This window comes from Musa acuminata, chromosome BXJ3-4, assembly GCF_036884655.1.
Source record: "Musa acuminata AAA Group cultivar baxijiao chromosome BXJ3-4, Cavendish_Baxijiao_AAA, whole genome shotgun sequence".
Taxonomy (NCBI): domain Eukaryota; kingdom Viridiplantae; phylum Streptophyta; class Magnoliopsida; order Zingiberales; family Musaceae; genus Musa; species Musa acuminata.
In genome coordinates this window covers 18805148-18832237 of record NC_088352.1, presented here as the reverse complement: position 1 = coordinate 18832237, position 27090 = coordinate 18805148, and the positions used below count along the sequence as shown (strand labels likewise).

Genomic DNA, 27090 nt, shown 5'->3' with positions numbered 1-27090 from the left:
ATAGCTGTCCTGAAAATCATGGTATTATCTCTTGTACAAAATAATATAGAATTCTTTGATTTGATGCCAAGGTTGGTAGTTGGTCATGTTTAGGTGAGATCAAACATGCACTCAGTAAGTACTGAATAAGTTGGAACATGTTTAGAATCTAAGCCAAATCCAACCTTCATAACCATACTTACCAACTAGCCCATGATATGGGGGGGTAATGCAGAATGAATTTTGAAAGAAATCTAATAGTACAGTTGTATTTGCTGGAATAAGTTTTTGGGATAGAAAAGGAACGAACTCACGATAATACTTTAATAAAATCGAAAAATAGCTCACCATCAAGTTTAAAATCACAAAGGGATACAGAAAGTTCACTACCCCAAGGATAATAAATAAGAATATAGAACTGAAAACAAAAGACTCATCACTCAAGGAAGCATCCAAGAGATACAGAATTTAAGAAAGAACTCCAAGAGAGCTTCTGCCAATATCATCAGTTTCTAAACTTCTTTCTAACCCTAAAACACCAAAATAAGTACTAATGCATGAAACAATCATTCATGCATAGGAAATTATGAAATTAAGTGTTTTATAGCTGGTAACTAACTCCTTTAATACATTCTTTGGTCATGAAAGAAAACACATTGAACCAGTTTTAAATTTGTCTAAGGAATATGCTCATGAACTGTCATATTTGAGTGGGCTGAGTTAAAGGCTATGAGACAATATTATGGGCTGTAGAGAATACCATAGCAACAGCAAGGTTCACATGAGCTGATCGTAGTAAATTAGGCACTCCCGTGTCAACCCATATAATGAGGAAAACAGATACAAAAAAGTGAAATCACTATAGAGAGGAAGAGATTGATTGTAAAATAGAACCTTTTGGGATCCTCATGTTCTGAACACTTTTCTCTTGAAATGATCTTTTTAATCAGAATAAGTACGTCTTCCAATCTGTAATCAGTTCATGCTATTCGTCTGTTTGTTTTAATTTAATAGCTGCTTGTATATTAGTCCATTCATATTTCAAAGTAGATAGATGATTACATATGCTTGGTCATTTTTTAACGACCCATGTTATATGCTCTTAGAAACTATATTTGAACATTCTTCTGAGAAAAGTTGGGCTTCTTTTCAAGTTTTTGTTCTCATTTCTGAAAGCAAAGAAAAATCATTAATTCTTGATTAAGTGGAGATCCTTTGTTGTATTTAGGATCACATTGAGCTTCTTTAGATCACAAGTTTGTCTTACTACCCTGAAAGATTCTTTAATTGTCATAAAGGATCAATTACCAGGACATAGACCTAGATCCCAGTCTTATTGATCTTTTTATATAGGATTCTGAATTAAAATATTCTTGCATATTGCTCAAAGACTATTTGCTTTTTTGCATGGATATCGTCTAGAAGGGTATCAAATTTATCCATAATGTCCCAACTGTTACATGGATCTTTTTTCATCATTGTGTTATGTATAAGGGCACCAAACTTCCTTTTTATATATATATATTTGCTTTTGTACCAGTCAGGAACTTGTGTTCTTAGAACATTAGGGTTGGGGTAGCATTGCATGTGGGCACAAAGGTGTGAAACTGAAGTCCTTGTTCTCCTTGACTTAGGTTTCTACCACAGTGAACATCGGAAAAGGTTAGAAAAATATCTAGGTGTTTGCTTTCTTTGTGAATGTTGCATGTTCTCATCTGTTTCTTCAACCAAGAACATGTTGGTAATGATGTCTTCACATGTATTTACTTGATTCAGGCATTAATTTTTTTTCTCCCAATTAGCAATAACATCCTTTATTATTCTGATCACTGTCATGTAAATATAAGGGTTGTAGCTGATTGAATCTAAATAAAATTGATATTTATAGTAGTTCTAATTATTTTCATACAATGATCAGTATCCAGAGAGATGAAAGACCATGAGAATGGAAGCCTTGAGCAGATACTCAAGCATTCTAGATGCCATAAAGGTCGTTTGTTATATTACTTCCCTAAGGAACTCTGGTAATGGTTACTCTAACTTAAATTCCATTTATGCTATAAGAAAACCTTCACTACTTTATCATAGGTCTTTCTTGTTTTTGTCTTTGAATTTGGTACATCTGGTTATGTTCCTTTTGTTTTATGTACTGATTGTACACGTATAGAATCTACAGATCCTGTGTGAATTTAGATGCACTTCACACGTTGTTTATAAACCATTGAAATTTAAGCTTCACTTTGCTCTAGAGTCTAGAATTTAGATAACACCATGGATTAATATTTCTGAAGATTTTAAATGTTAAATGTCTTATGGTAATATGTAGTGAAAATAGAGAACTTTTCCCTGCTCTTGTAGTCACTGTGGTTTTCCCTATTGTCTTACAGTCACCATGGAGATAATAATAACTCCATATCATCATGGTGTGGATGGCATACTGACCATGGTTCACTCACAGGTGAGAGAACTGAGCCAGCAAAATATTTTTGTTTTGTCATAATCATCATAATGAAGATTTAGAATCCTGACATTGGTTCATAACTTCATTCATTGATGGCATATAAGGTTGAAACTGCATTTGTAAAGATGTTTTTTGCTATAAAATGTCTCTTATCTGTAGCATAAATTAAGTATATAATATATTACTCTACAGATGGAATTTTAAAACCTAGCTGAATGGAGATGACTAATGAAAATTAATGACTAGATACCTAACTAGAAGAATTATCTGAAGAAAAAACTCATCATTATATACTTAATTTATGCTACAAATTTATACTCATCATTATATACTTAATTTATGTAAAATTAAGTAAAATTGTACAGTAAAATTCCATCAATTTTCATTTGTCATCTCCATTTAGCTAGGTTTAAGAATCTGTCAGATACAATAGTAGATAATAACTATTCTGTCCATTAGCTTATTAACTTGCATACTCCTGTCCATAAGCTGGGCATGATCAAATTACATTTTCTGAAATTTATCTTAGAACCTTGATGCCTAATAGAATATTTGTCTATTATACTAATGTAGTTTTTACTTCAAGCCATTGAATGCCACCTATCATCTGCTTGGTTTTCGCCACGTTATTATTTAATTGAAGTTTGTCAATGGGTATGCTCGCATAAATTTACACATTTTGTCAAATAAAAAGCTCAAGAATGTTTTCTATATTTCTGAAATCTTACAACTATTATTCATCATTGTAGGCCTTACCTGTGGCATGTTTACCAGAAATGGTGTCAAGATATCTTCTCCTGATAGTGCTGCTGGCCTTTATGTTAAAACAAGAAATGATCAGATTGTCAAAGTAATTCTTGTTTTCTTTACTCTTCAAATATGAAGCATGATAACACCATTACACTGTTCTATTAAAAGTTTCTGTTTTTGTTATCATGCCACATTACTGCAAGTTATTCATTGACTATTTTATTACTAAAGAGACTCTTCATGCTCATTTATTTTTATTCTGGGGTAACTCGTTGATATTTTATTTATGAATTTTTAGATGAGAGTAGAGAAGCAAAAAGTAAGAATCATACCTGGAAATTGAAGATAAATTTCTTCAGTGCACCTCACACACACACACCATATATAGCATCTGAATACTTCTTAAGAAACATAGATCCGTAGGTGCTGGAGTTTCAACCAAGTGGTCATTGATGAAGGAAAGATTCAGTAACAGTTGTCGAGATTGTTTTGCTAATAAAGAAGCAATAAAATACTAATTAATAAATATTTAACTCAACAAACACCAACAATATAATTAAATAAGATGATCTAACATTAGCTATTACCCAATAAATAATTTATGTTGATGATTATGATCTGAATGCCGAAGTCACTCCGAAAATTGTGCATTATCTAATCATGATATTGTCTACGAATGACTGTAGTCTATGTTAGTTACCGTCATAGCTTTTACCTATATCTTCAACCTGCTTGGGTCAAGGTTTGATTGTCAGTGAACATTGACTAACATTGCTATGTATGCTGCATGGTTGAGGCATCCACAACATTGATTTCAATCAAAGGTATTCATGTGGAAGCATGCAATATGGTTTCTGACACACAATTTGTATCGTGCCATTCAGTACTCTCTTGTATCAGCGGGTACATCCCAAAAGTGACCTAGCCATGTATTTGCTTCTCCAGCATGGATATACATGGTGTTTGCGTGCACATTGATATTACAATCCTTGGTTTTGATATGTAAGTTTGGAGTAAAACACTGTGTTCTTGAGAACCAATCATCTTATACCAACTTTATGCATAAATGAAAAGCAAACTCAATTTTTCACTACTTTGGCTTGGATTTTTTTTCTGTTCAGTCAAACTGGACTTAGTTTTGGCTCCTGCAATCTGTACACAGGCAATGTTTCATATAACCATAATTGATGATATATTTGTATCCATTTTTATGCACCAATATCAGTGTTATGGGTGTATAGCTTTGGACATAAATTGGCCAGGGCTAGGATGTTAAGATGCCCACTAAAATCAGGGACTAATTTTAAAATGGTTTGAAATAGGTAGCTATGGCCAACAGATGTTTTTATTTATGTGCCAGTCTGCAATGGCTGGTTATTGGTAATCCCATACAATAAAAACCATTTTTAACCTTTAAGACATTTGATTGAACTAGAAAAGCTTTAACAACAAAGTTAATTGACTGTTTGTTGCTGTATATTCTACTAGCAGGGTATAAGCATTATTCATCAATACATAAATGTTGTGTGCATATTTATATTTTTGGAAATATGTAGATGCATGTGTTTGCATCAGCATATGATTGTTTCACATTGATCATTCCAAATGATTAGAATTTAGGCTTCCGTGATGGCTATGGAAGAGTCATGTTTTGAGACTAGATTTTCTGTACTCATAACAATGATTTTTTTATGTAGATTATTGAGGCTATAATTTTTTATGCTTTAGGTTGTATTCGGAGAAGATGAAATAGCATATCAAATTGGTGAAACCACTGAAATACTAGGTGGTGGTTATCTCTGTGCTACTCCACATTGTGTACAGGTGCTTCAATCATCAGCTGGTGCTTGTGAATTTGTGTTTTAGAAAGAAGCATAATATATTTATTTATTATGCAATTGATTAAATATGAAAAGCTTTTATCTATGTGTGTATACATTACGTGTATGTATAATAGATTTTTTCTTTCTGAGAAGCAGAAAGATTAGTTTCTCTGTTAACTAAATTATCAGTCTGCTATTTTGTTGTTTTTTCTTCCATTTTCCATCCTGCAAACTACAATCATTGAAATGTCATACTTAGCTAATTGATTTTTTTTGTATCATGTAACTTACAATATTATTATCTGCATCAATGCATCTTGTTTTTTAGATTTATATACCATTGTTCTATGTCAACATGTTAGTGTAACACTCATTTTGAAAGGTTATTTCGTTTATTTGCCCTATACAGACCTCAATGGTATGAAAATATATATATAGCCAACCATAAATAGTTGATTAATATTTTCATTTCATTGCTATTGCTCTTTGCTCTATATAAAATATTTGATGTGCTGTATTAAATACTCAGCTCTGTCTTTGTACTTCTGTTTGTTAAATACTCAGCGTCGGGCGTTTCCGGCGAGCGCTCGGGTTAATCCAGGAGACCAAATCAGTGTTTTACGTTTGGTTCGGTTTTTGGTGCTTCAGTTGATTTGATTGAACCAACTAAAGCACCGATATCAGCCTCTTAATATCCCTCTCGCGACTTCCCCAACCCCAACCTTGCTCATCACTGTCGCTCCCGCTGCTCGCTGTTATCGCTGTCGTTGCTCGCTGCTACTCTGCTGCAGTTGCTCGCTGCTACCGCTGCCACTATCGTCGCTCATCGCTCCTGCTGTCGCTGTCATTTCTCGTCGCTACCGCTGTCACTACCATGTCATTGGGCGTCGCTCCTGCTCCCGCTGTCGCTTCTCGCTCCTACCACTGTCGCTACCACTATCGTCGCTCACCTCTCCTGCTTCTGCTCCCGTTGCTCGCTGCTACCTCTTCTCACATTGACTCGATAGTATACTGTTAACTGTATACTAGTAACAATATTTTTTTATTTATTAGATTAATAATATATTATTTTGATTTTAATACTGCTAATTTTTATTTATTTGAAATTATTGTTATTGTTTTGAATTTTAAGATTTTTTTGTTAATTTGATATTGTGATTTTGTAAGATTTGGACCTTAGCGCCTAGCACTTTTAAAATAACTGTTTTTATCGTTCACAATTACGTGTATAGATGCTCTATAGCCCATTTTAAATCACTGTTTTAAATCTGTACAGATGCTCTATAGCCCACAATTACGTGTCTTGCCTCGACATTTGCAGCACTAACTTCTTGATTCAGTTTTAGAGAAAAATTTTCTACTCTTCTGAACAGCCATCTGTTTGTCTTTCTTAGATGGAGGCAAACATATTCCTAGTTTGCAATCTTATACCCTTTGTTTTATTTGATAGGCACCTAACAGTGAAAAGGCTTCTGGAGTGGAGCGTTCAACTTTTGCATTGTTCATGCAACCTGATTGGTAAGTTAGCTTTATATGTTTTATTCATATGAAGTCAAAGAAATGTTATAATGAGAAGATTTTTTTCCATTGTATTTCTTGAAGAAATGAATTTAACATGGTGGATTTAGGTAAGGTGGTGAGATATATATTTTATTTGGATGAAGAGATTGTGAAAATACCACCTACTTTTCTATCTGCTACCTCTCAGTGATCTGGATCATTTGCTTGCATAATCTGTGATGCATGTGGCCAGTCTGTTGCTTATGTTCATAGAATGTTTATACTTATTGAAGATAGTTTGAAATGGCTCCATGGATATTCCATGATGCTTGTTCAAGAAATAAGGAGCTTGTATGCATAGGTGATTTTAAATTCTCTTAAAAGAGGTGCTTTTTGTATTTGTTGAACAAACACAATAGGCATATAAGTTAAGCCATCTTATCTTAAATTTCTCTTACTGGTTTCCACAGGGCTGGTGCTGTGTGAAAATGACTTCCTAGTCCTCACATAGATAATATTTTCAAAGGCAAGGCTTAGCTCAATTTCAGAGTTACTAGCTTCTTATTGACCTTTCTTCTTCTCCTCTCTCTCTCTCTCTCTCTCTCTCTCTCTCTCTCTATATATATATATATATATATATATATATATATATATATATGTATGTATGTATGTATGTATATATATATATATATGTATGTATATATATATATATGTATGTATATTTATATTTATATGTATGTATATTTATATTTATATGTATGTATATATATATATATATATATATGTATATATATATATATATGTATATATATATATATATATATATATATATATATATATATATATATATATATATGTGTGTGTGTGTGTGTGTATATATATATATATATGTATGTATATATATATATAACTTTCTCTATTTTTGCTTAGCATAGACTGAATTGATTGTGCATGTATCTTCTGTTTGATAGTTTTAGTCATTAATTGAGTTTCATATGGAGGTCTAAGATGGTCATTGTGCATTATTTGAGAGTTCTAGATATGTTTCTCTGTGAGATTAATATCTCATGTTCTGCAAAAGCAACAACTTCCCTTCATAATTTTTCCATGGAGTTTTCTAATAATATTTATAGCATATATGCTGTGTGCACTCAGTGACCAGAATAAACTTCATTCTCTTCGAGTTTTCGGTTATCATGGGTGTTGACTCTCTAATTAGGAGTTATGTAGTCTTACATTAGTTTTATAAAGATCCTTTGTTCACGAAGTGAAGTCTGCCATTCGTATATTACTATAAAATTATTTTTGATGTCCTATCTTTTTTCCTTTGTTAGGGATGAGAAGCTTATGTTTTCGGGTGCGGTTCCATATCACCAAGAGGTATGTTTTAAGGAAAAAAAAGCAAATTAGTGAAATGATATCATGCTTTTATTCATTCTTTTCGTTCCCCATTGTCCCTTACATGCAGTTGATCCTGCCTCATGGAACTCTCACTTTTGGAGAATTTTCTGAGAGGCTTCTTAACAAGTATTACCATGAAGTATCCTGAGAGAAGTTTTAGAGTACATTTTCACTTTTCTCACTAATATTTGCTGTTAGAAGTTTTTCTTTCCATCTTTTAAATGTTAGTAGCCGTCAATGTAATGTGTTTTGATCGTCTTGGACTGTTGATGAGATGCAACTTACAATATTATACATGCAGACCTAGTAATAAGGCAAGTACATGCGTGCTGCAGTTCAGCATAAAATTAAAATGGTCATAGAAAATTCCTCGTGTTCATGCGAACCCCTCCGCATTCATCGTTAGCGCAAAGCGGGCTCCATCTCCCATCAAAGTATGAGAGAGAAGGCAGAGAAATAAAAAACATGTAATCTGATTTTCAAGGGGGTTTTGATATCTATAGATGGATCAAGGTATGTTTTCAATTAGCATTTATTTTGTGAAATCACTGAGCTTAAATATTATGAGATTTATGTCCTGCATCATGATGTTTTTTTTTTGCATATATTAATCGATTATACTTATGCCTATATTGAAATGGGTCTAAATGTTAGATCGCGTTGTACTTGCTGAGCTTGTCAAGTTGTTAACTGAACTTGGCAAGGTTCGAATCCAGGACTTGTGATGTAGTATTAAAGTTTTTGCTAACTAAGCTAGCTGACACCTTCAAAAATAAAAAAATTATTTCAGAATACCATTTGCATGGTTGAAATTTCTTAATTTGAACTCGTTTCTAAATGGAGCAGCCTTAGTAGGTGTTCTTAATTTGTGCTTTTGCAATGAGGAACTCAAATGCTACATGAAATTCTTAAAGCCGAAACACCTATCTTAGTGGGCAATGCTTAAATTTGAACATATGTAAGTTTGGAGAAATGACACAACATTGATCTATATATCAAATGTAGTAACAAAAGATTGAGTGTTCAAAATCTCTATCTGATATTTAAAAGTGATAGCAAATCTAGTTGGTAAAAATCTTATATGATAAATCAGCATTAAGTTCTAAGATCAATATCTCTATTCGTCACTTAATCATTTGTAAAAAAAATGAGAACATAATGAATGCTAGCTAATAAAGTATTCAATACATGATTGACAGCAATCATGGGAGGTCTCGTTCAGAACCCTCAGTTTAGAGAAGTAATCACGGGCTGAGGTACCTTGTTATATATTTCTCAGGTATTAATTATTATTGTTCGAATTGCAATCGCAAACCTTTGTGTCAAATATAGGCGTATGACCAGTGCAATTGCAAATTCTTTTACTACATGGAAAGTTGGAATGCTTGTTCATACGTGTTGTTAGTGGTGAGCTAAATTGCGAATGGAGGAAGCACTGAAGCTCGCCAACCGTTTTTTTCAGCTGCATCAAAGTGGTTGTTTGCATGCTAAAACCATGCTCCACACTGAGGACGGGTGTGGATTCAGATGCCGAGATGGGAAACGCATAGGTAAGAATGTGTGCAAAATTTGAAAACAAGGATAATTCAAAGGAAGCTTAACAGGAGATGTCAGTAAGAAACAATGGGATGGTGGGTAGCTCATGCAAGTTGCTGATTACTTGGAAAATGATAGTATTCTACTGGAAATTAACACATAAAAAGATCGTCATTGAGTGAAAGACTTGCTGTCTTAGGTATTACGGATGCACACTGGCGTTGGATATGTGGAGAGGATTATATATGACCCCTCAGTCAATATCTTTTTCAACTACTTGTTTACTGTAGGATTCTGGAATCTGGTTCAGCTTAACCGAAACATCCGGTTATAACAGAGACGGGAGCGAATGGAAGTTGGTTAGGTATCTGCAGCCATATGTACAAACAAGCACACAATTCTCTTTTAACTTATGCTAAATGATCCACTCGTGAAGGCAGGATGGGGACAAGGCAAGCATATGCTATATTGGATGAAATCTAAAACTAAATGTTGATGACTTAGTTATGAAGGAAGGCCTTTTTGAAGCACTTCCCAATGAATTGGAGGAGCTATTATTGTTGCTTTGGAGGAGCACCGGTTTCAGCGTCGCTCCCGTGGGCTCATTCCGTGATGGTTTACTGCGAGACGTTTACGCTGTGGAGTTGCAGATTTCTGTCTGGATGGTGGTGCGCCGGGAACTCGTGGTTCCATGGCAGTTATTTTAGTCAAAACAAAAAAGTTTGTTTCGGGCGCCTTGAAGTTGTCGTGTACACAAAAAGGAAACGTCGCTCGGGACACGTTTTGCTACCGCAAATTTTTGCCTTGCTTCACGACGTCACGTGATTACAAATCAATCTTTCTTGGTGTTCGGACACATTGTCGATCGCCAAATCCTACTGAGAAATAAACCCAGTGCTTCAGGAAGGCACACCAGAAATAAGAGCTTCCAAGCGCTTCAACAGCAAATCAATGTCATCCCTCGTCTTAATGAGGCTTAGCCGTGTGTACCGGCTATCGGCTTCGAATATTGTACCGGAACGTGAAATGATGCCCGCTCCGTTGAGCAGAACAGTCTCTATTTCTTCCTCCCTCTTGCACTTGAGCCAGGCATAAGCTGCAACCTTTGCAGGGTCAGATGTCAAATAGACTACGTATCCTAGTCAGTATATATCTCTTTTTGAAGTAGGATCAGTGATAGAAGATAAGATTTTTCTAACTATACGAGGAAATCTCTATCTATTTTGTTGAGGAAAATCCTCTATTCTGTTAGGAAAATCCTTCCTCTTAATTTGTATAAATAAATTGAAGCATATTCAACTATTCAATAAAACTTCATTCAATATTTGTTCTTATCTTCTATTATTTCTATCAAGCAGAACTGAGGGAAGAGCTTCTGGAGGGAGAAACAATTGGAAGTGGAGACGATACCGATCAACTTGCTCCACCTTTCTCTCATTGTTCTGTAACCAAACTCGAATATGTCATCTCTATCATCGCTTTGTTAAGCTTCAGGACTCTTAGTTGAGTATCCCGGGAAACTCCCATGGTGTTCGAGAGCGCATGTATAGTGTGACTCTCTCATATATTTTCTCATCCTTTATCACCGCCCACCTAGACTTTCGCAAAGAGAACATGAATGAATCATCCAAGATATGAATCTTGCTCGTATTTCACATAGCAGTTAAAATAAAAAAGGACTTACCCGAGCCTACTACTAGCATGGCCTGAGATCTTAGAATTGGTAAAGAGCATAATATCTTCATCAGCTGGGGCTGGGATTGCTGAATAGTGAGGCCAACAGTAAGCACGGTCATGAATGACTGCAGAGCCGCAGAGAACTGATTGTCGCAAGAGGCCATCGGGATTGTTTGGTGAAGTGACAAATTCGATGAAGTTTGTTAGCGACGAGGCACTTACATTCGCCCATTCAGAGGTAAGTCCTTCCCATTTGTACTCTCTACCATCGAATAAGTTGGTTTGGAACTTGTACACCTGCAAATAGGTGTACAAGTTTTCAGATTTCATGAGAGTCGTCAAAATCTAGTTGGATGCACGGTTATCAGATTTCCAGTCTCTCTCTCTCTCTCTCTCTCTCATCAATACAGATTCTTTATATGTTTTTGTTAGAGCCAGAGGGTCCCGCATTTGGCATTAAAAGGATTTTACTGGCGAAAAGAAGATTCAATCCTTTGGAAAAATTCTCATTGTCCACCAAAGGGAACCACGCATGACGCACAGAGCATCCGTGTGGCTCGTTGTAACGCATTCACCTTTCACATGAGGTTTTTTCATTGAATAAGAACTTACAAGAGGATTGGAAGACCTCAAGGCTCGTACACACTATAAAAAACTGAAAGCCCAAAGATTCTACAATTATGAGCTTTACAATTTAGATTTCTAGACAAGTGGGTAATAATAGAAGATGGATGTAGCTTGTCCAGCAGGGCAAAATTTATAATTATATTATAATCATATAAAAAGTTTTAATATCAAAATCGAAATTAAATAATAATAGATTAAGATCAACATTGTGTATCTTTCGATATCATCTAGAAAATCTTTATTTGATCTATAAATGCATCGTCATCGGATCCAAAAGCTACAATAATACCGATCTGATATACAAGGAGAACTAGACTCGTCTTCTCTTCTTTTCTTATCATTCATAGATATACTATGAATAATGGAATAGGAACTAAAGGAGATTGAAAATATATCTATAGATTAAATTTCTAATGGAATAGGAACTAAAGGAGATTGAAAATATATCTACAGGTTAAATTTCTAATGTTCGATCCTTTCCTTTTATAGACAAGAGCAAAGAGTCTATGATGATAATTAAAAGAGTTTTTTCTATCCAGATCATCTCTTAAAAAATCTTATCATAAGTGGACGTTTTTTGTATTGGCCAATAACCATAATTAAAATTTATAATATATCTTACCCTATTAGATAGGGTTATATGATCTAACATTCTCTCAATTGACAAATTAATTAGTAAGATATAAAAAAAATTATAATAAATAAAATAAAATTTTATTTGAAAATAATTTTTACCTATTTAGATTGTGAAGATTTTGAAAAATATTTTATATATGATCATGAATTTTAAAACAAGTCAATAAATCCAATAAGTACAATAATACGACATTAAGTTCGATTACCGAGTCATAACGGTTGTATATTATCAAGATCATATTCTATTCCAATGATTTAAAAAGTGTTAGGCGCCAAGATCCAAAAATGCTCTAGGCGCTAGGCGCTCGTCGGAGCGAAGCGAAATACTAAAATATAAAAATATATAATATAACTAATAAATATAATTATTTAAATAAAAATATGCCATTAAATTATAAAAATATAAGGTATAAAATTACAATCTCACATTAACAAAAAGTCTCAAAATTCAAAACAAATAAAATTTTGCATCAAAGTCATTCATCATAATCAATATTATTATCATTTTCACACAAATCATCTTCATTGAATTCGTCCTCTTCCTCTTCATCAAAATATATTTCATTCTTTGTCTTCAACAATAGTAGGAGCCGAGCTTCAAGCTTTTGCACTCATTTTTTTCTTTATCATTTGTCTTGTATATGTTTGTAATTCTCTAGCACATGAAACTCTTGTCACATCTCCCCATGTCAATCTATCATCTTTAAATATAAGCTCATCTTTGACATCTTACAAGTTGGCACCCATTTCTTCCGCCAACCAATTATTTGAATCATTAATATCTTATAATGAGATTGAATTAATTCTATTATGTAAATCATGACGAGCCTTCAAAGCTTGATTATACTTTATGTAAATAAAATCATGTAATTATTAATGTTCTAACCGATTTCTTTTTTGAATGAATCTATCATGTCATATAATTTAAAAATAGATTAATACATCTATCTAAATAAATTAATTAATTGAAACAAAATTATTTGATGATCCTTACATACTCAAAGACACTCTAGTTTCGCTCACAACCTGAAGTATTGCATGTCAAACTAAGTACTTTGATAGTAAATTGCTATAAGTTCGGGGTGGAATTTCCAAAAAGACTCCACCATTCAACTGCAAAATTTATGTTATTATTAGCAATAATATAGTAACATACTATAGATGAAATTAATACAGTGATGCCTACGCTCGAGGAAGGGGCAAGCGAGGATGAAATCGCTCGCTACGTGAAGTACATAGATGACTCTACTCTTGCTCAGTGTTACATGTTGGGCTCTATGACTCCTAAGTTATAGAGACAACATGAAAAGATGGATGCCAGATCCATTCTCTTATATATCTGCAAACTATTTGAGGAACAAGGAAGGACTCAACGATATGAGATATCCAAGAGTCTCTTCCACGCTAAGATGACTGAGGGGACACTGGTTCAGAATTATGTCCTAAAAATGATTGAGTGGATAGAGAAACTCATAGTTTTATGAATGGTCCTAGAGGATAACCTCTGTGTGGATCTTGTACTTCAGTCCTTATCAGATTTCTTTTCATAATTCATAATGAATTTTAATATAATCAAGCTTGAGATGACTCTCCCTGATCTCCTCAATATATTGAGGGAGACAGAGAGCACTATCAAGAAAGAGAAGCCAATTCTCTAAACTAGTGAGACCAGAAAGAAAAGGAAAGCAGAAAAGTCCCTTAAGAAGGGCAAGGGCAAGGGTAGACCGGGTAAAGCAAAGGTTGCTAAAAATAACCCAACAAATGATAAAGGTCAATGCTTCCACTAGGGCAAAGATGGACACTAGAAGAGGAACTGTAAAGAATACCTTATAGAGAGGGCGAAACAAAAGTTCAAAGAAGCTTCAGGTACATTCATGATTAGTCTCCATTTGTCAGACTCTTATGATAACATATGGGTATTGGATACCGGTAGTGCTTATCATTTTTGCAATTCGTTATAGGTTCTAGCAAGACCTAAGAGATTGGTGAGAGGCGAGATAGAACTCAAGACGAGCAATGGAGCAAAAGTCGTTGTAGTGGCTGTTAGCGAGGTTGCTCTACATATGCTTGGTGGAGCTATTATTGCATTGATGCATGCTATTTTGTTCCTTCTATTATCAAAAAATTATTTTCATTTCATGTTTGATAGTTAGTGGAAATAAATTAGTTTTTGAGAACAATGATTATTCAATATAATTAGATGATGAGATCATCACGAGAGAAACATTGCATAATGGTTTGTTTATGCTAGACATTGCTCCATATATCATGAATGTAAGTGTGTCCAAGAGGAAACAAGATGAGATGAATAGTGCATACTTGTGGCATTGTAGGCTAGGTCACATCCATAAGGATTCAAAAGTTGCTAAATGATGGATATCTAGATCCATTCAACTATGAGTCATATGCAACTTGTAACCCTTGCCTTCATGAAAAACTAACCAACTCTTAATTTAGTGGAATTGGAGAGAGAGTCACTTAGCTATTGAAACTCATTCACAGTGATGTATGTAGACCCATGTTAACTCATGCCATAGGTGGTTACTCCTACTTGATGAAGTATAAGTCTGAGACCTTTGAGAAATTGAAAGTATAAGAATAAAGTGGAGAACCAGGCTGGAAAGAGTATCAAGTCTCTTTAATAAGATCGATGAGGTGAGTACTTGAGTATAGAGTTCACCTAGTTCCTCAAGGACTAGGGGATTCTATCCCAATGGACACCTCCTTATATACCTGAGCTCAATGGTGTATCTGAAAGAAGAAATCGTATACTATTAGACGTGGTGCAGTCCATGATGAGTTTCATTGACCTACCCATCTTATTTTAGGGATACGCCCAAGAGACCATAGCTTACCTTCTGAACAGAGTTCCAACTAAGTCGGTAGTGTCTACACAATATGAGATGTAGAAAGGGAATAAGTATTATCTTAAGGTTATTAAGATTTGAGGCTTTCTTGCCCACGTTAAAAAACACAACACCGATAAGTTGGAATCAAGGACGGAGTAGTTCAAGTTCGTGGGATACCCCAAGAAAACTTATGGGTATTATTTCTATCATCCCGAGGACCAAAAGGTCTTTATAACTAAAAGAGCGATATTCCTTGAGAAGGAACACATTCTTGGCGGAGACAGTGGGAGCTTGATAGAGTTGAACGAGGTTAGAGAATTTAGCTCAAGCACCACTCAACAACCCGAGTTTGTTCTAGTACCTAACACACAAGTTTCGACTTTACGTAGGTCCGATAGAGTATCTCTTCCTCCTAAGAGATATGTGGGATATATTAGAGAAGATGATGTTGAGGATATCGATCCTCAGACCTATAAGGAGACTATTACGAGTATAGACTCCGAGAAGTAACAAGAAGCCATGAATTCTGAGATGGATTCCATGCACTCCAACAAGGTTTGGAACCTAGTTGATGCACCCGAGGGTATTTTACCCATCAGTTGCAAGTGGATATTTAAGAAGAAGATCAGAGTAGATGGAAAGGTAGAGACCTATAAAGCAAAGCTAGTGGTTAATGGGTATCGTCAAAGGCAGAGTGTTGACTATGACGAAACCTTCTCACCCGTAGCTATGCTAAAATCCATCCGAATTCTATTGGCTATTGCAGCACACTTTGATTACGAGATCTGGTAGATGAATGTGAAAACCACGTTTCCCAATGGCAACCTCGAGGCGAAAGTGTATATGATATAGTATGAGGGATTAGTGTCCAAATACTGCCCATATAAGGTGTGTAGGTTGCTTAGGTCCATTTATGGACTAAAAGCAAGCTTCCCGAAGTTGGAGCATAAGATTTGATGAGGCAATCAGATCTTATGACTTCGTAAGAACGAAGATGAGCCTTATGTGTATAGGAAGGTAAGTGGGAGCACTATCACCTTCTTGGTGTTATATGTGTAAGACATCATGATTATTGGGAATGGTATAGGAATGCTATCCATTGTAAAGACTTGGTTATCTAGATGCTTCTCCATGAAAGACTTAGGGGAAGCATCCTATATCTTGGGGATTCGGATCTATAGAGATAGATCCAAGAGGATGCTTGGCTTGTCCTAGTCCAAGTACATAGACACTATTGTTAAAAGGTTTGGCATGAAAAATTCTAAAAGAGGTCTCATACCGATGAGACATAGGATATCACTTTCTAGGAGGATGTTTCTAAAGACTCCTGAAGAAATGACAAATATAGATATGATACCCTATGCTTCAACGATAGGGTCTATCATGTATGTTATGCTATGTACTAGGCCTGATATAGCGCATGTTCTGAGTGTCACGAGCAAGTATTAGGCAGATCTAGACTTGGAGCACTAGAAAGCAATAAAGTGTATCCTTAAGTACTTAAGAAAGACTAAGGATCTTTTATTGGTATATGAAGGTAGTAGCCTCAAGGTTGAAGGCTACAATGACTCAAGTTTCTAGTCCGATGTCGATAATAACAAGTCAAATTCGGGGTATGTGTACACCCTGAATAGAGGAACAATGTGCTGGAAGAGTTCCAAGCAAGATACTGCTACTAACTCGACCATAGAGGCGGAGTACAATGCTGCAGTAGAGGCAGCAATGGAGGGAGTTTGGATGAAGAAGTTCATCATAGATCTGAGAGTTGTGTCGGGCAACGAGGAGTTGATTCTTTTATATTGTGACAACAACGGGACGATTGCTCAAGCAAGGGAACTTGGGTCTCATCGGAAGTGTTCTGAAGTTCCAACTTATTAGAGAGATCATGGCCCGAGGAGATGTAGCAATGGAAAGAGTTCCATCTGAAAATAACATTATATATCCATTAACAAAGTCATTGTCTCATATGGTCTTTGAGCGTCAAAAGAGTCTGATGGGGATCGGACACATAAGTGATTGGCTTTAGGTCAAGTGGGAGATTGCTAGTCATAAGTGGCTTACAAGCCAATCACGTGAGTGAAAGCACGTGTGACTTGACACATAGCCTTTTTGCTTATTATTATTATTTGATATTTTATCATTTTATATTGTCTATTGCTTGAATATACTGTGATCTTTATAAATCTGTGCAATGAGAATCAGATCGTGATGAGATCACGATAATGAGACCGATTCGTCTTTAAACACAAATCCTAAACAATCCCGATTATAGGTTACTCGAGAGGGACATCGAGATAACCGAACAGACTGATGTGTTATATACCCATTCATATGATGGATATAGCTGGTCTCATAGTTACTCGTGTGGGGACATTAGGGATACAGTACGGGTGCTCATTGGAGAATAAGTTCATTGATTGATTCGCTTACGGAATGCGGGATGGTTGATCATGCTTTATTGTTAAACAACGATTCCGTAGTCCCAATGGTGTATCTGGTCCTTAGACTTGAGACACTAAGGATGTCTTGTATAAGTACTACACTCTTTGATATTAGACTTATAAGTCTAAAGGTTTCAGATCTAGCACAACCGGTTATCAGGAGTGGTAGCTAACCTTACGAGGAATATTAAGTGTCGATAGAGGATCATTTGCTCTCGCTGGCATGAGAAGAATATCTCATATGTTCTTTCTTAAACAAATCCCTAGCTAGGGTCATTCGGATTGAGAGAGAGAGAGTTCTCCGGGAGAATCCGATTAGAGTGAGACTCGAGTAGAAACCGTATGGGTCTGATAGTACCGTGCCTGGTATATAGTATCTGGTATATTAGATAGATAAGAGACTATAAGTATACGGTATCTGAGAACGGACAGGTCCAATAAATTAGATTCTCCTATATCGTTTGGGCACTACAGTGTAGTGGCTTAGTACGTTAGCAATCGATGAGTCGAGTGAATTATTATAGAGATAATAATTTACTGAGCTAGAAGGAGTTTTAATAGGTATAACTTACGGCCAACTCGATATTGTGCCTAGATGGTCACACACATATGGTATGAAATATGTATAACTTACGTATTATGATGAGTAGAGGTTAAGATATGAAATATCTGTCAGAGCCCCTATCTTATTGGATATCAAATAAGCCCCCAAATTATCAGATCCTATTGATAATATCAAATAAGAGAGAATGAGAGATTATTGGATAGAGATCCACTAATCTAATAAGCTTGAGTAGTTGGATGGAGATCCAATACCCCCAATATGGTAAGATCCATTAGGGTTAAGTCGATAGGAGGCCTTTATAAATAGGAGGGAACTAAAGGTCTATAGGCTAGAGCCTCTTTGAGTTGTCATCTCCTATTCTCCTCTCCCCTTCTCCGCAAATAACAAGCGTGGAGATTTGAGGAGTATTGTCGTAGCCCTACTATGTAGATCACCACTAGAGAGGAAGATACTTGACATGTTTCATCCTCTCCAACAGATCTATAGGGATTTAGGGATATATGATCTCCCTAGGTAATATAACTATCTAACATATGATTTTTTATGTCGCGAGTTTTGCGCACCAATCTTCACACGACAACGAACATATCTTTGGAAAATTTGAGGATTTTGTTTTTTGTTCTTCTGCTGTGCATGTGATGTCACCCCCTAGATTTTCCTACAGTATACTATCGAAGTGAGAAAATGTAAGGGAAGATTGAGGATGCTAAGTGAGAGCAGTGACAGTGGGAGCGACGATAGTGGTAGCGGTATCAACGAGCGGCGATAGTGGTAGTGGTAGCAGCAAGCAGCGATAGTGGCAACGGAAGTAACGAGCAGTGGGAGCGAGAGCGACAAGTGGCAATAGTGGCAGCAGCAATAGTAGCATTGAGCAACGGCAGTAGGAGCGGGAGTGACGATAGTGGCAACGGTAGCAACGAGCAACTATAGCGGGAGCAGGAGTGGCGAGTAGCGATAGTGGTAACGATAGCAATGAGCAACGATAACAACAGCCATTTATGACACTTGTTGTTTATAAACTCTTTCTCTAGCCACCAAGAATTTTATGAACCACTAGAGTACTTATCATTCTTAGAAAAGAAAACTACTACGGTGTTATCATAAAATATCTTCAATGACCTAACAATTGAGTCGATTACACCAAGATAAAATTTCATAATTATAAAACTTGATTTGTGGCATCAACGCATGTCACAAATTCAACTTATCTTGTTGATGATGTTGAATCTCGGATTTTTATGATGAAGTCAATTGTCATTTGGTTATCTAATCCATATATTGAGATAAGTGCAGGATTAACTACGATGGCAGTAAGACATGCAGTAGGTGTTGAGCTGGAGTCAAGACCAAGATCACGCTGAAGGTTCGAGAGTTCGTTAGAAGTCGGAACGGTCGTCGGAGGTTCTGCGGGAACAATCCGAGAAGTCCAGGAGCTTGCCAAAGAAGCTCGTCGGAACTCGCCAAGAGGATCGTCGCAAGTCTAGGAGTTTGTCGGGAGTCCGCCGGAGCATCGCCGAGGGTTCGTCGGATGTTCGCCGGAAGAAGCGATTGACGCACCAGAACACGATTTGCAGTATTGATGTCTTAATTGTCATAGTTAGTAGGTAGATTAAGTTAAGATTGGGAGGTGATCCCATTAACTTAATCTGGGGCCAATTGGGCCCTTGGCATACTCAAATTGGGTCGAATGGATCAGTCCATTCGGACCCATAATTCCTGTCAAGCGGTGGAACCGCTAGGGCCGACGGTGGCACCGCCTAGGAGACTTGGTCTCCTAGGAATTTTGGGCAGTAGTACTACCCCTGTCAGGAGGTGGTACCATCAACAGTTATTGGTGGTACCGCCCCTATCAGGTGGTGGTACTGCCTGAGCTCGATCTTTGAGCGATGTCAAGCAGTAGTACCGCCCAGACTGAGCAGTAGTACTGCTCAATAACAGATGATAGGCAGTAGTACTGCCCAGTTATGGTGCTGGTACCGCTAGGACACCGAAAATCCGGGAATGGACACTTTTGAGCTCCAAATTCAAACCAGTTGGGGCCTATATAAACCCCACCCTTTCCTACATGAAAGTGAACCGAAAGCTTGGATTTATTCTCAGAATTTGATAGCTTAAAAGTGTTGTAAAGGGCTAGAAGTTCTTTTCCCTCTTTTCTTCTAAGTTTTGATCATTCAAGAGAGGAGTGAAAATCTGTAAGGGTTGTCTCCTAAGCCCATCAAAAGGAGTAAAGTTGTAAAAGGGTGGTTGGACTTCGCCTATTGAGGGGAGGCCTCTAGTGGACGTCGGTGACCTCATCGGAGGAGGAAGCCAAAAGTTGATGTAGGTTAAGATTGACCGAACCACTCTAAATCTCGGTTTGCATTTACATTCTGCTCTCTATCTTAATTGCAAACTACCTTCGTTGCATTACTTTAACTATACTTTTGTTTAGTCTTAAGTTGAAGAACTTTTTGAAATGGTTTTCATCGAAAACGCTTTCATCGTACAAACGTTGTTTTAAATGAATGAAAGTTTTCCACTGTACTAATTTAAACCTCCCCCCCCCCCATCCTCTTAGTGCTTTTGATCATAACAATTGGTATCAGAGCGGGTTCACTCTCAATCGGATTAAAACCCAAGAGAGATGACATACGTCGGAAACCAAGAGGGTCACTCTATTACACATCCGCTCATGTTCAATGGGACGGAGTACACCTATTGGAAGACCCGAATGAGGATCTTCCTTATTTCCATGGATTTTAAACTTTGAAATATTATTGAAAATAGATTTTCAAAGTCTTCTCTTCCAATGATCAATTGGAATGAATTGGAGAAGAAGACTTTCGCTCTTAATGCAAAGGCTATGAATGCCTTATTTTGTGCACTTGATAAAAATGAGTTCAATTGTGTTTCGATTTGTGAAACTGCATTTGATATTTGGCATATACTCAAAGTGACTCACGAAGGCACGAGTAGAGTGAAAGAGTCAAAAATTAATCTTTTAGTATATTCTTATGAACTTTTTCGAATGAAACTGAGCGAGACCATAGATGACATGTACACCCGTTTCACGGATGTCGTCAATGGTCTAAAAGGACTTAGTAAAATTTTTTCGGATTTCGAGCTCGTTAATAAAATTCTAAAATCTCTTCCAAAAAGTTGGGACCCTAAAGTCACTGCTATTCAAGAGGCTAAAGATTTAAACAACTTCCCTCTTGAAGAATTAATCGGGTCATTAATGACCTACGAAATGACTTGCAAAGCTCATGAAGAGCATGAGGACACCCTTCCAAAGAATAGGAAGGATATGACACTTAGAACTCAAGAAGACCACTTGAGAGAAAACTCAAGTGATGAGGACTTTGACGATGACTTGGCACTTTTAACAAGAAAATTTTAAAAATTCATTAAAAGAAACAAATTTAAAAATGACTAAAAAAAATTTGAACCAAAAAATGATCAAGTTATTTGCTACGAATGCAAGAAACCGAGACACTATAAAAGTGATTGTCCCCAAGCCAAGAAGAGAACACTAAAGAAGAAACACTCAAAGCAACGTGGGATGACTCAAGCGCATCCAAAGAAGATGAGTCCAACCCCGAGCAAGTTGCTCATTATGCACTCATGGCAATCGGAGAGGAGGTATCAAATATAATTATGCATATTTATCTTTTGATGAATTGTTAAATGCGTTCCATGATTTATTTGATGAATGTAAAATAATTAGTAGAAAATATAAATTATTAAAAACGGAGCATGATATTCTTGTTAATAATTTTGATAAATTAAAAATTAAACATAATGATAGTTTAGTTCCAGGTACGAAATGTCATAATTTAGAAATTCTCCAAAAGGATAACTTGCTACTCAAGGATACCTTGAAGAAATTTGATGTTGGTAACAAGTCTTTGAATATGATCCTTACAAATAAGGGTCACATTCCTAAAAAAGTGGAATCGAATTTGTGAGAAGTCCTCACTAAAATCTAACCACTTTCTTTAAAGGCCCTATCTTGCATGTTTCGCGCCAAAACAAATGCAACTTTTGTTGCAAACATGGACATAGAACTTACCATTGTCCATTCAAGAAAGTTAGTCCAAACAAATTGATTTGGGTTCCTAAAGGAATCGTAATAAATTCCATGTAACATGACAAATAATTTAGATCAGTTTTTAAGGCACCCAAGATTAAATGGATACCTAAAAATCATCCTTTCTTGTAGAAACATATATCACCCACCACAAGTTATGAGCAAGAGATGGTACCTTGATAGTGGATGCTCAAGGCATATGACCGGAGATCCATCTCAATTCTCTAAGCTCACTGGTATAGACGAAGGCTATGTCACCTTCGGAGACAACAACAAGGGTAAAATCATTGGCAAAGGAACCATAGGTAACAAATCCAACTTCTTTATTGAAGATATTTTGTTAGTTGATGGTTTAAAACATAACCTCTTAAGCATTAGTCAATTGTGTGATAAAGAATATACTATTAAATTCGAATCTAATGCTTGCATTATTGAAAAACTACACAAGAACACATCTATGATTGCATTAAAATAAAATAACGTATACACTATTGACATCAATGATCTTTACAATGAAATATGTTTTTCGGTTTTGATTGACGATGCTTGGCTTTGGCATAGGAGATTAGGTCATGCTAGCATGAAACTAATCACCCAAATTTCATCCAAAGAACTTGTAAGAGGAATTCCTCATATTAAGTTTATAAAAGATAATGTGTGTGATGCTTGTCAATTAGGAAATCAAATAAATGGTAGCTTCAAATCTAAAAATCAAATAAGCACCTCTAGATTTTTGCAATTGATCCATATGGACTTATTCGGACTAATCTCTACATCAAGCCTAGGAGGTAGCAAATACGCTTTTGTTATTGTAGATGATTATAGTAGATACATATGGACTTATTTATTGAAACACAAAAGTGAACGCTTTAGATATTTCACCAAGTTTTGTAAAATTGTTCAAAATGAAAAGGGTTTTATGATTTCATCAATTCGAAGTGATCACGGTGGTGAGTTTCAAAACCATGATTTCCAAGAATTTTGTGAATCTAATGGATACAACCACAACTTCTCTACTCCAAGAAATCCTCAAAAAAATGTAGTAGAAAGAAAGAATATAAATTTACAAGAAATGGCAAGAACCATGTTGAATGAACATAGCCTATCGAAATATTTTTAGGGCTGAAGCCGTAAACACGGTATGCTATGTTATGAATAGAGTTCTAGTAAGACCCTTACTCACCAAAACTCCTTATGAGTTGTGGAATAACAAAAAACCCAATGTTTCATATTTTAAAATTTTTGGGTGTAAGCGTTTTATCTTGAATAAAAAAGATGCCTTAGGAAAATTTGATACTAAATCCGATGAAGGAATTTTTCTTGATTATTCTTCGATTTCTAAAGAATTTCATATCTTCAATAAGAGAACTTTAATTATAGAAGAATCCATTCATGTTGTTTTTAATGAGATTTCCGAAATCAAGAAAAATAATTTTGATGATGATGTTAATTTTGATACTTTGAATTTAAATGAAACCCCTTCTCCAATTAGCAACTTGGATGCATCCACTTCCGAAACATCCTTACCCAAGGATTGGAAGTATGTAGATGCTCATCCTAAGGAGCTAATTATAGGAGACACATCCAAGGGGGTTCAAACACGTTCTTCTCTTAAAATGTTTTGTGCAAACGCCGCTTTTCTCTCCCAAATTGAACCTAAATGTATTAACGAAGCCATGAAAGATGATTCATGGATTATCGCAATGCAAGATGAGTTAAATCAATTTGAGAGAAATGAGGTGTGAAAGCTTGTTCCTAGGCCAAATGACCATTTAGTTATTAGTACTAAATGGGTATTTAGAAACAAGCAAGATGAATCTGGTATCGTGGTTAGAAACAAGGCTAGATTAGTGGCCAAAGATTTCAACCAAGAATAAGGTATCAATTATGAAGAAACCTTCGCTCCTGTGACTCGATTAGAAGTCATAAGGATGCTTCTTGCCTATGCTAGTAGTACTAATTTTAAGTTGTTTCAAATGGATGTTAAAAGCGCTTTTCTTAATGGCTTTATATTCGAAGAAGTTTATATTGAACAACCTCCCAGATTTGAGGATAATAGTCTCCCTGATCATGTGTTTAAATTAACTAAAGCTCTCTATGGTTTAAAACAAGCCCCAAGGGCTTGGTATGAGAGACTTAGTTTTTTTCTTATTGAAAATAATTTCTCTAAAGGCAAAGTCAATACTACATTGTTTATAAAAAATTTTGAAAATAATTTTCTCATTGTTCAGATTTATGTTGATGATATTATCTTCGGTTCTACAAACAAATCTCTTTGTGAATCTTTTGCTAAAACTATGAGCCTTGAATTTGAAATGAGTTTGAAGGGAGAATTAACCTTCTTCTTAGGCTTACAAATTAAGCAACTAAGCAATGACATCTTTATTAGTCAAACTAAATACGCTTTAGATTTGCTAAAAAGATTTAATAGAGATAGCTCAAAAGCTATCAACACTCCTATGAGCACCTCCACTAAGTTAGAAATAGATGAGAGTGGAGAAAGCTTTGATAAAAAAACTTATAGGGGTATGATAGGAAGTTTACTTTACCTCACAGCAACTAGACCGGATATCATGTTCAGTATAAGACTTTATGCTAGGTTTCAATCGAATCCTAAGATATCTCATCTCAAAGCTGTTAAAAGAATACTTAGATATCTTAAAGGTACCACAAATATAGGATTATGATATCCAAAATCTGAGAATTTTGAGCTAATTGCTTATACTGATGCGGATTTTGCTGGGTGTAGACTAGATAGAAAAAGAACATCATGAACATGTCAATTTTCAGGACATGCCCTTGTTTCCTGGTCATCTAAGAAACAAAACTCGGTTGCACTATCAACAACCGAAGCTGAGTATATTGTAGCTAGTGCATGCTGTGCACAAGTTGTGTAGATGAAAAACACCTTAGAAGATTATAAAGTTCATCTTAAAAATATTCATATTAAATGTGATAACACAAGTGCAATATTCTTAACAAAGAATCTCATTCAACACTCAAGAACAAAGCATATTAATATTAGACATCACTTTATATGAGATCATGTCACTAATCACAATGTAATTATAGAGTTCATTGATACTAAACATCAACTAGCTGATACTTTTACAGAGCCTTTAAGTGAAGAACAATTTGATTTCATTAGAAGAGAACTAGGAATGTTGATTTGTCCGAATGCATTAACTTATTAAATTGGTTTTTCAGACTTTCTTGATTCTATGATCAATCACTTAATGCTGAAAATCTTATGATACGAATTTTACATGACTATATGCTTCAATAACATGTTGGAAATTGTATGTCTTGATTTCCATGATGATAAGCATGTTTTGCCTTCATGATTGTGTTTGAAAAGTTATGACAAAACTTTGTCTTAATGTATGAATTTGTTAAATTTCATTTTCGGACTTTCTTGATCCTAACAATGCATAATTTTGTATTTCTCTTCCAGACTAAATGTATTTCTTGAATGGAGCTTTCATGAGCCTATGTCATATCAAGTTTATTTCATATCAATGCTCCATGATTTTTGACATATGAAATTGATTAATAAATGCATCTCTCATGGATTTTACTTGTGAAAAATAATTTTTAATCAAGAAATGGATTCCTTCTTGATGAAGGATTTTTTTTTTAATTGAACACTTGCAAAAATTTAATTTCATATGAACATCTTGATTCTTGTAAAAATGAAGCATGATTTAATCTCTTATCATTTTTAACTTCATTCAAAGTTAGTTCACAATGGCTTTCCTCCTTCATGCAAGAAGTAATGAAAGCTATCTCTTTAATGGACTTTTGAATGATACCACGTCATGATTACTTGAAAAATAACTTGTATGAATGGTATCTTATGGTTGAAAAATAACATGAATCTTTACCACACTTATTACTATGCTTACAATACGCTTGAATTGTTCTCCTTTTTGTTAATGACAAAGGGAGAGAAATATATGGTAAATTGATGATAAAATGAATTGCAATACACTCGAAATATTTGCATTGATAAGATATCTAGAGCTTACTGTTAGGATCGAGAGCACTAAGAGGGGGGGGGGTGAATTAGTGCAGCGGAAATCTTACAGTAATTTAAAAACGAAAGCTGCGTTCGTCCGATAAAAAACGATTTTGATATAAAAGCAGAATCACAGTGCAGTTTGCGTCTAAGCGCAGTTTTGCGTCTAAGCGCAGTTTGCGTCTAAGCACAGTTTGCGTCTAAGCGCAGTTTGCGTCTAAGCGCAGTTTGCGTCTAAGCGCAGTTTGCATCTAAACTCAGTTTTATGTCCAAACACAGTTTTACGTCTAAACGCAGTTTTACGTCTAAACGCAGTTTTACGTCTAAACGCAGTTTTGCGTCTAAACACAGTTTTACGTCTAAACGCAGTTTTACGTCTAAACGCAATTTTACGTCTAAACGCAGTTTTACGTCTAAACGCAGTTTTACGTCTAAACGCAGTTTTGCGTCTAAACGCAGTTTTACGTCTAAACGTAACTTTACGTCTAAATGTAGTTTTGAACCTTGAAAAGCGTTTTACGTAGAAAGCAGTTTGCAGTTATAAATGGAATCCGAATGTAAGCGTAAACTGCAGTGTGAAGATCGTACGAAAACACGATTTACGTTTGAATGCAGATTCTGAAAGATCAGAGCTTAGAAACTCGTTCGTAAAGGCGCAGAGGGCAGTAGCAATGTAGGAGGTTTGCAGTAATGATAAAGTGCTCAAGGTAAAAGCAAACCAGAGATTTAGAGTGGTTCGGTCAGTCTTGACCTACTCC

General features: G+C 35.6%; 1 protein-coding gene and 1 pseudogene across 1 annotated transcript in view; one reads left to right on the top strand and one right to left on the bottom strand.

The window, feature by feature from the left end:
• LOC135637336 (uncharacterized) overlaps positions 1–8206 on the top strand; it is a 44543-nt gene extending 36337 nt beyond the window's left edge. The window contains exons 9-15 of the mRNA XM_065150029.1: positions 1898–2003; positions 2367–2437; positions 3190–3290; positions 4919–5014; positions 6464–6531; positions 7848–7893; positions 7982–8206. Coding sequence (XP_065006101.1) covers positions 1898–2003; positions 2367–2437; positions 3190–3290; positions 4919–5014; positions 6464–6531; positions 7848–7893; positions 7982–8062 — 569 coding nt within the window. The 3' untranslated portion in view covers positions 8063–8206. The remainder of the gene's footprint in view (positions 1–1897; positions 2004–2366; positions 2438–3189; positions 3291–4918; positions 5015–6463; positions 6532–7847; positions 7894–7981) is intronic.
• A 921-nt stretch (positions 8207–9127) lies between these two features.
• The window catches only part of LOC135635345 (tryptophan aminotransferase-related protein 4-like), a 75849-nt pseudogene continuing 57886 nt past the window's right edge, over positions 9128–27090 (bottom strand).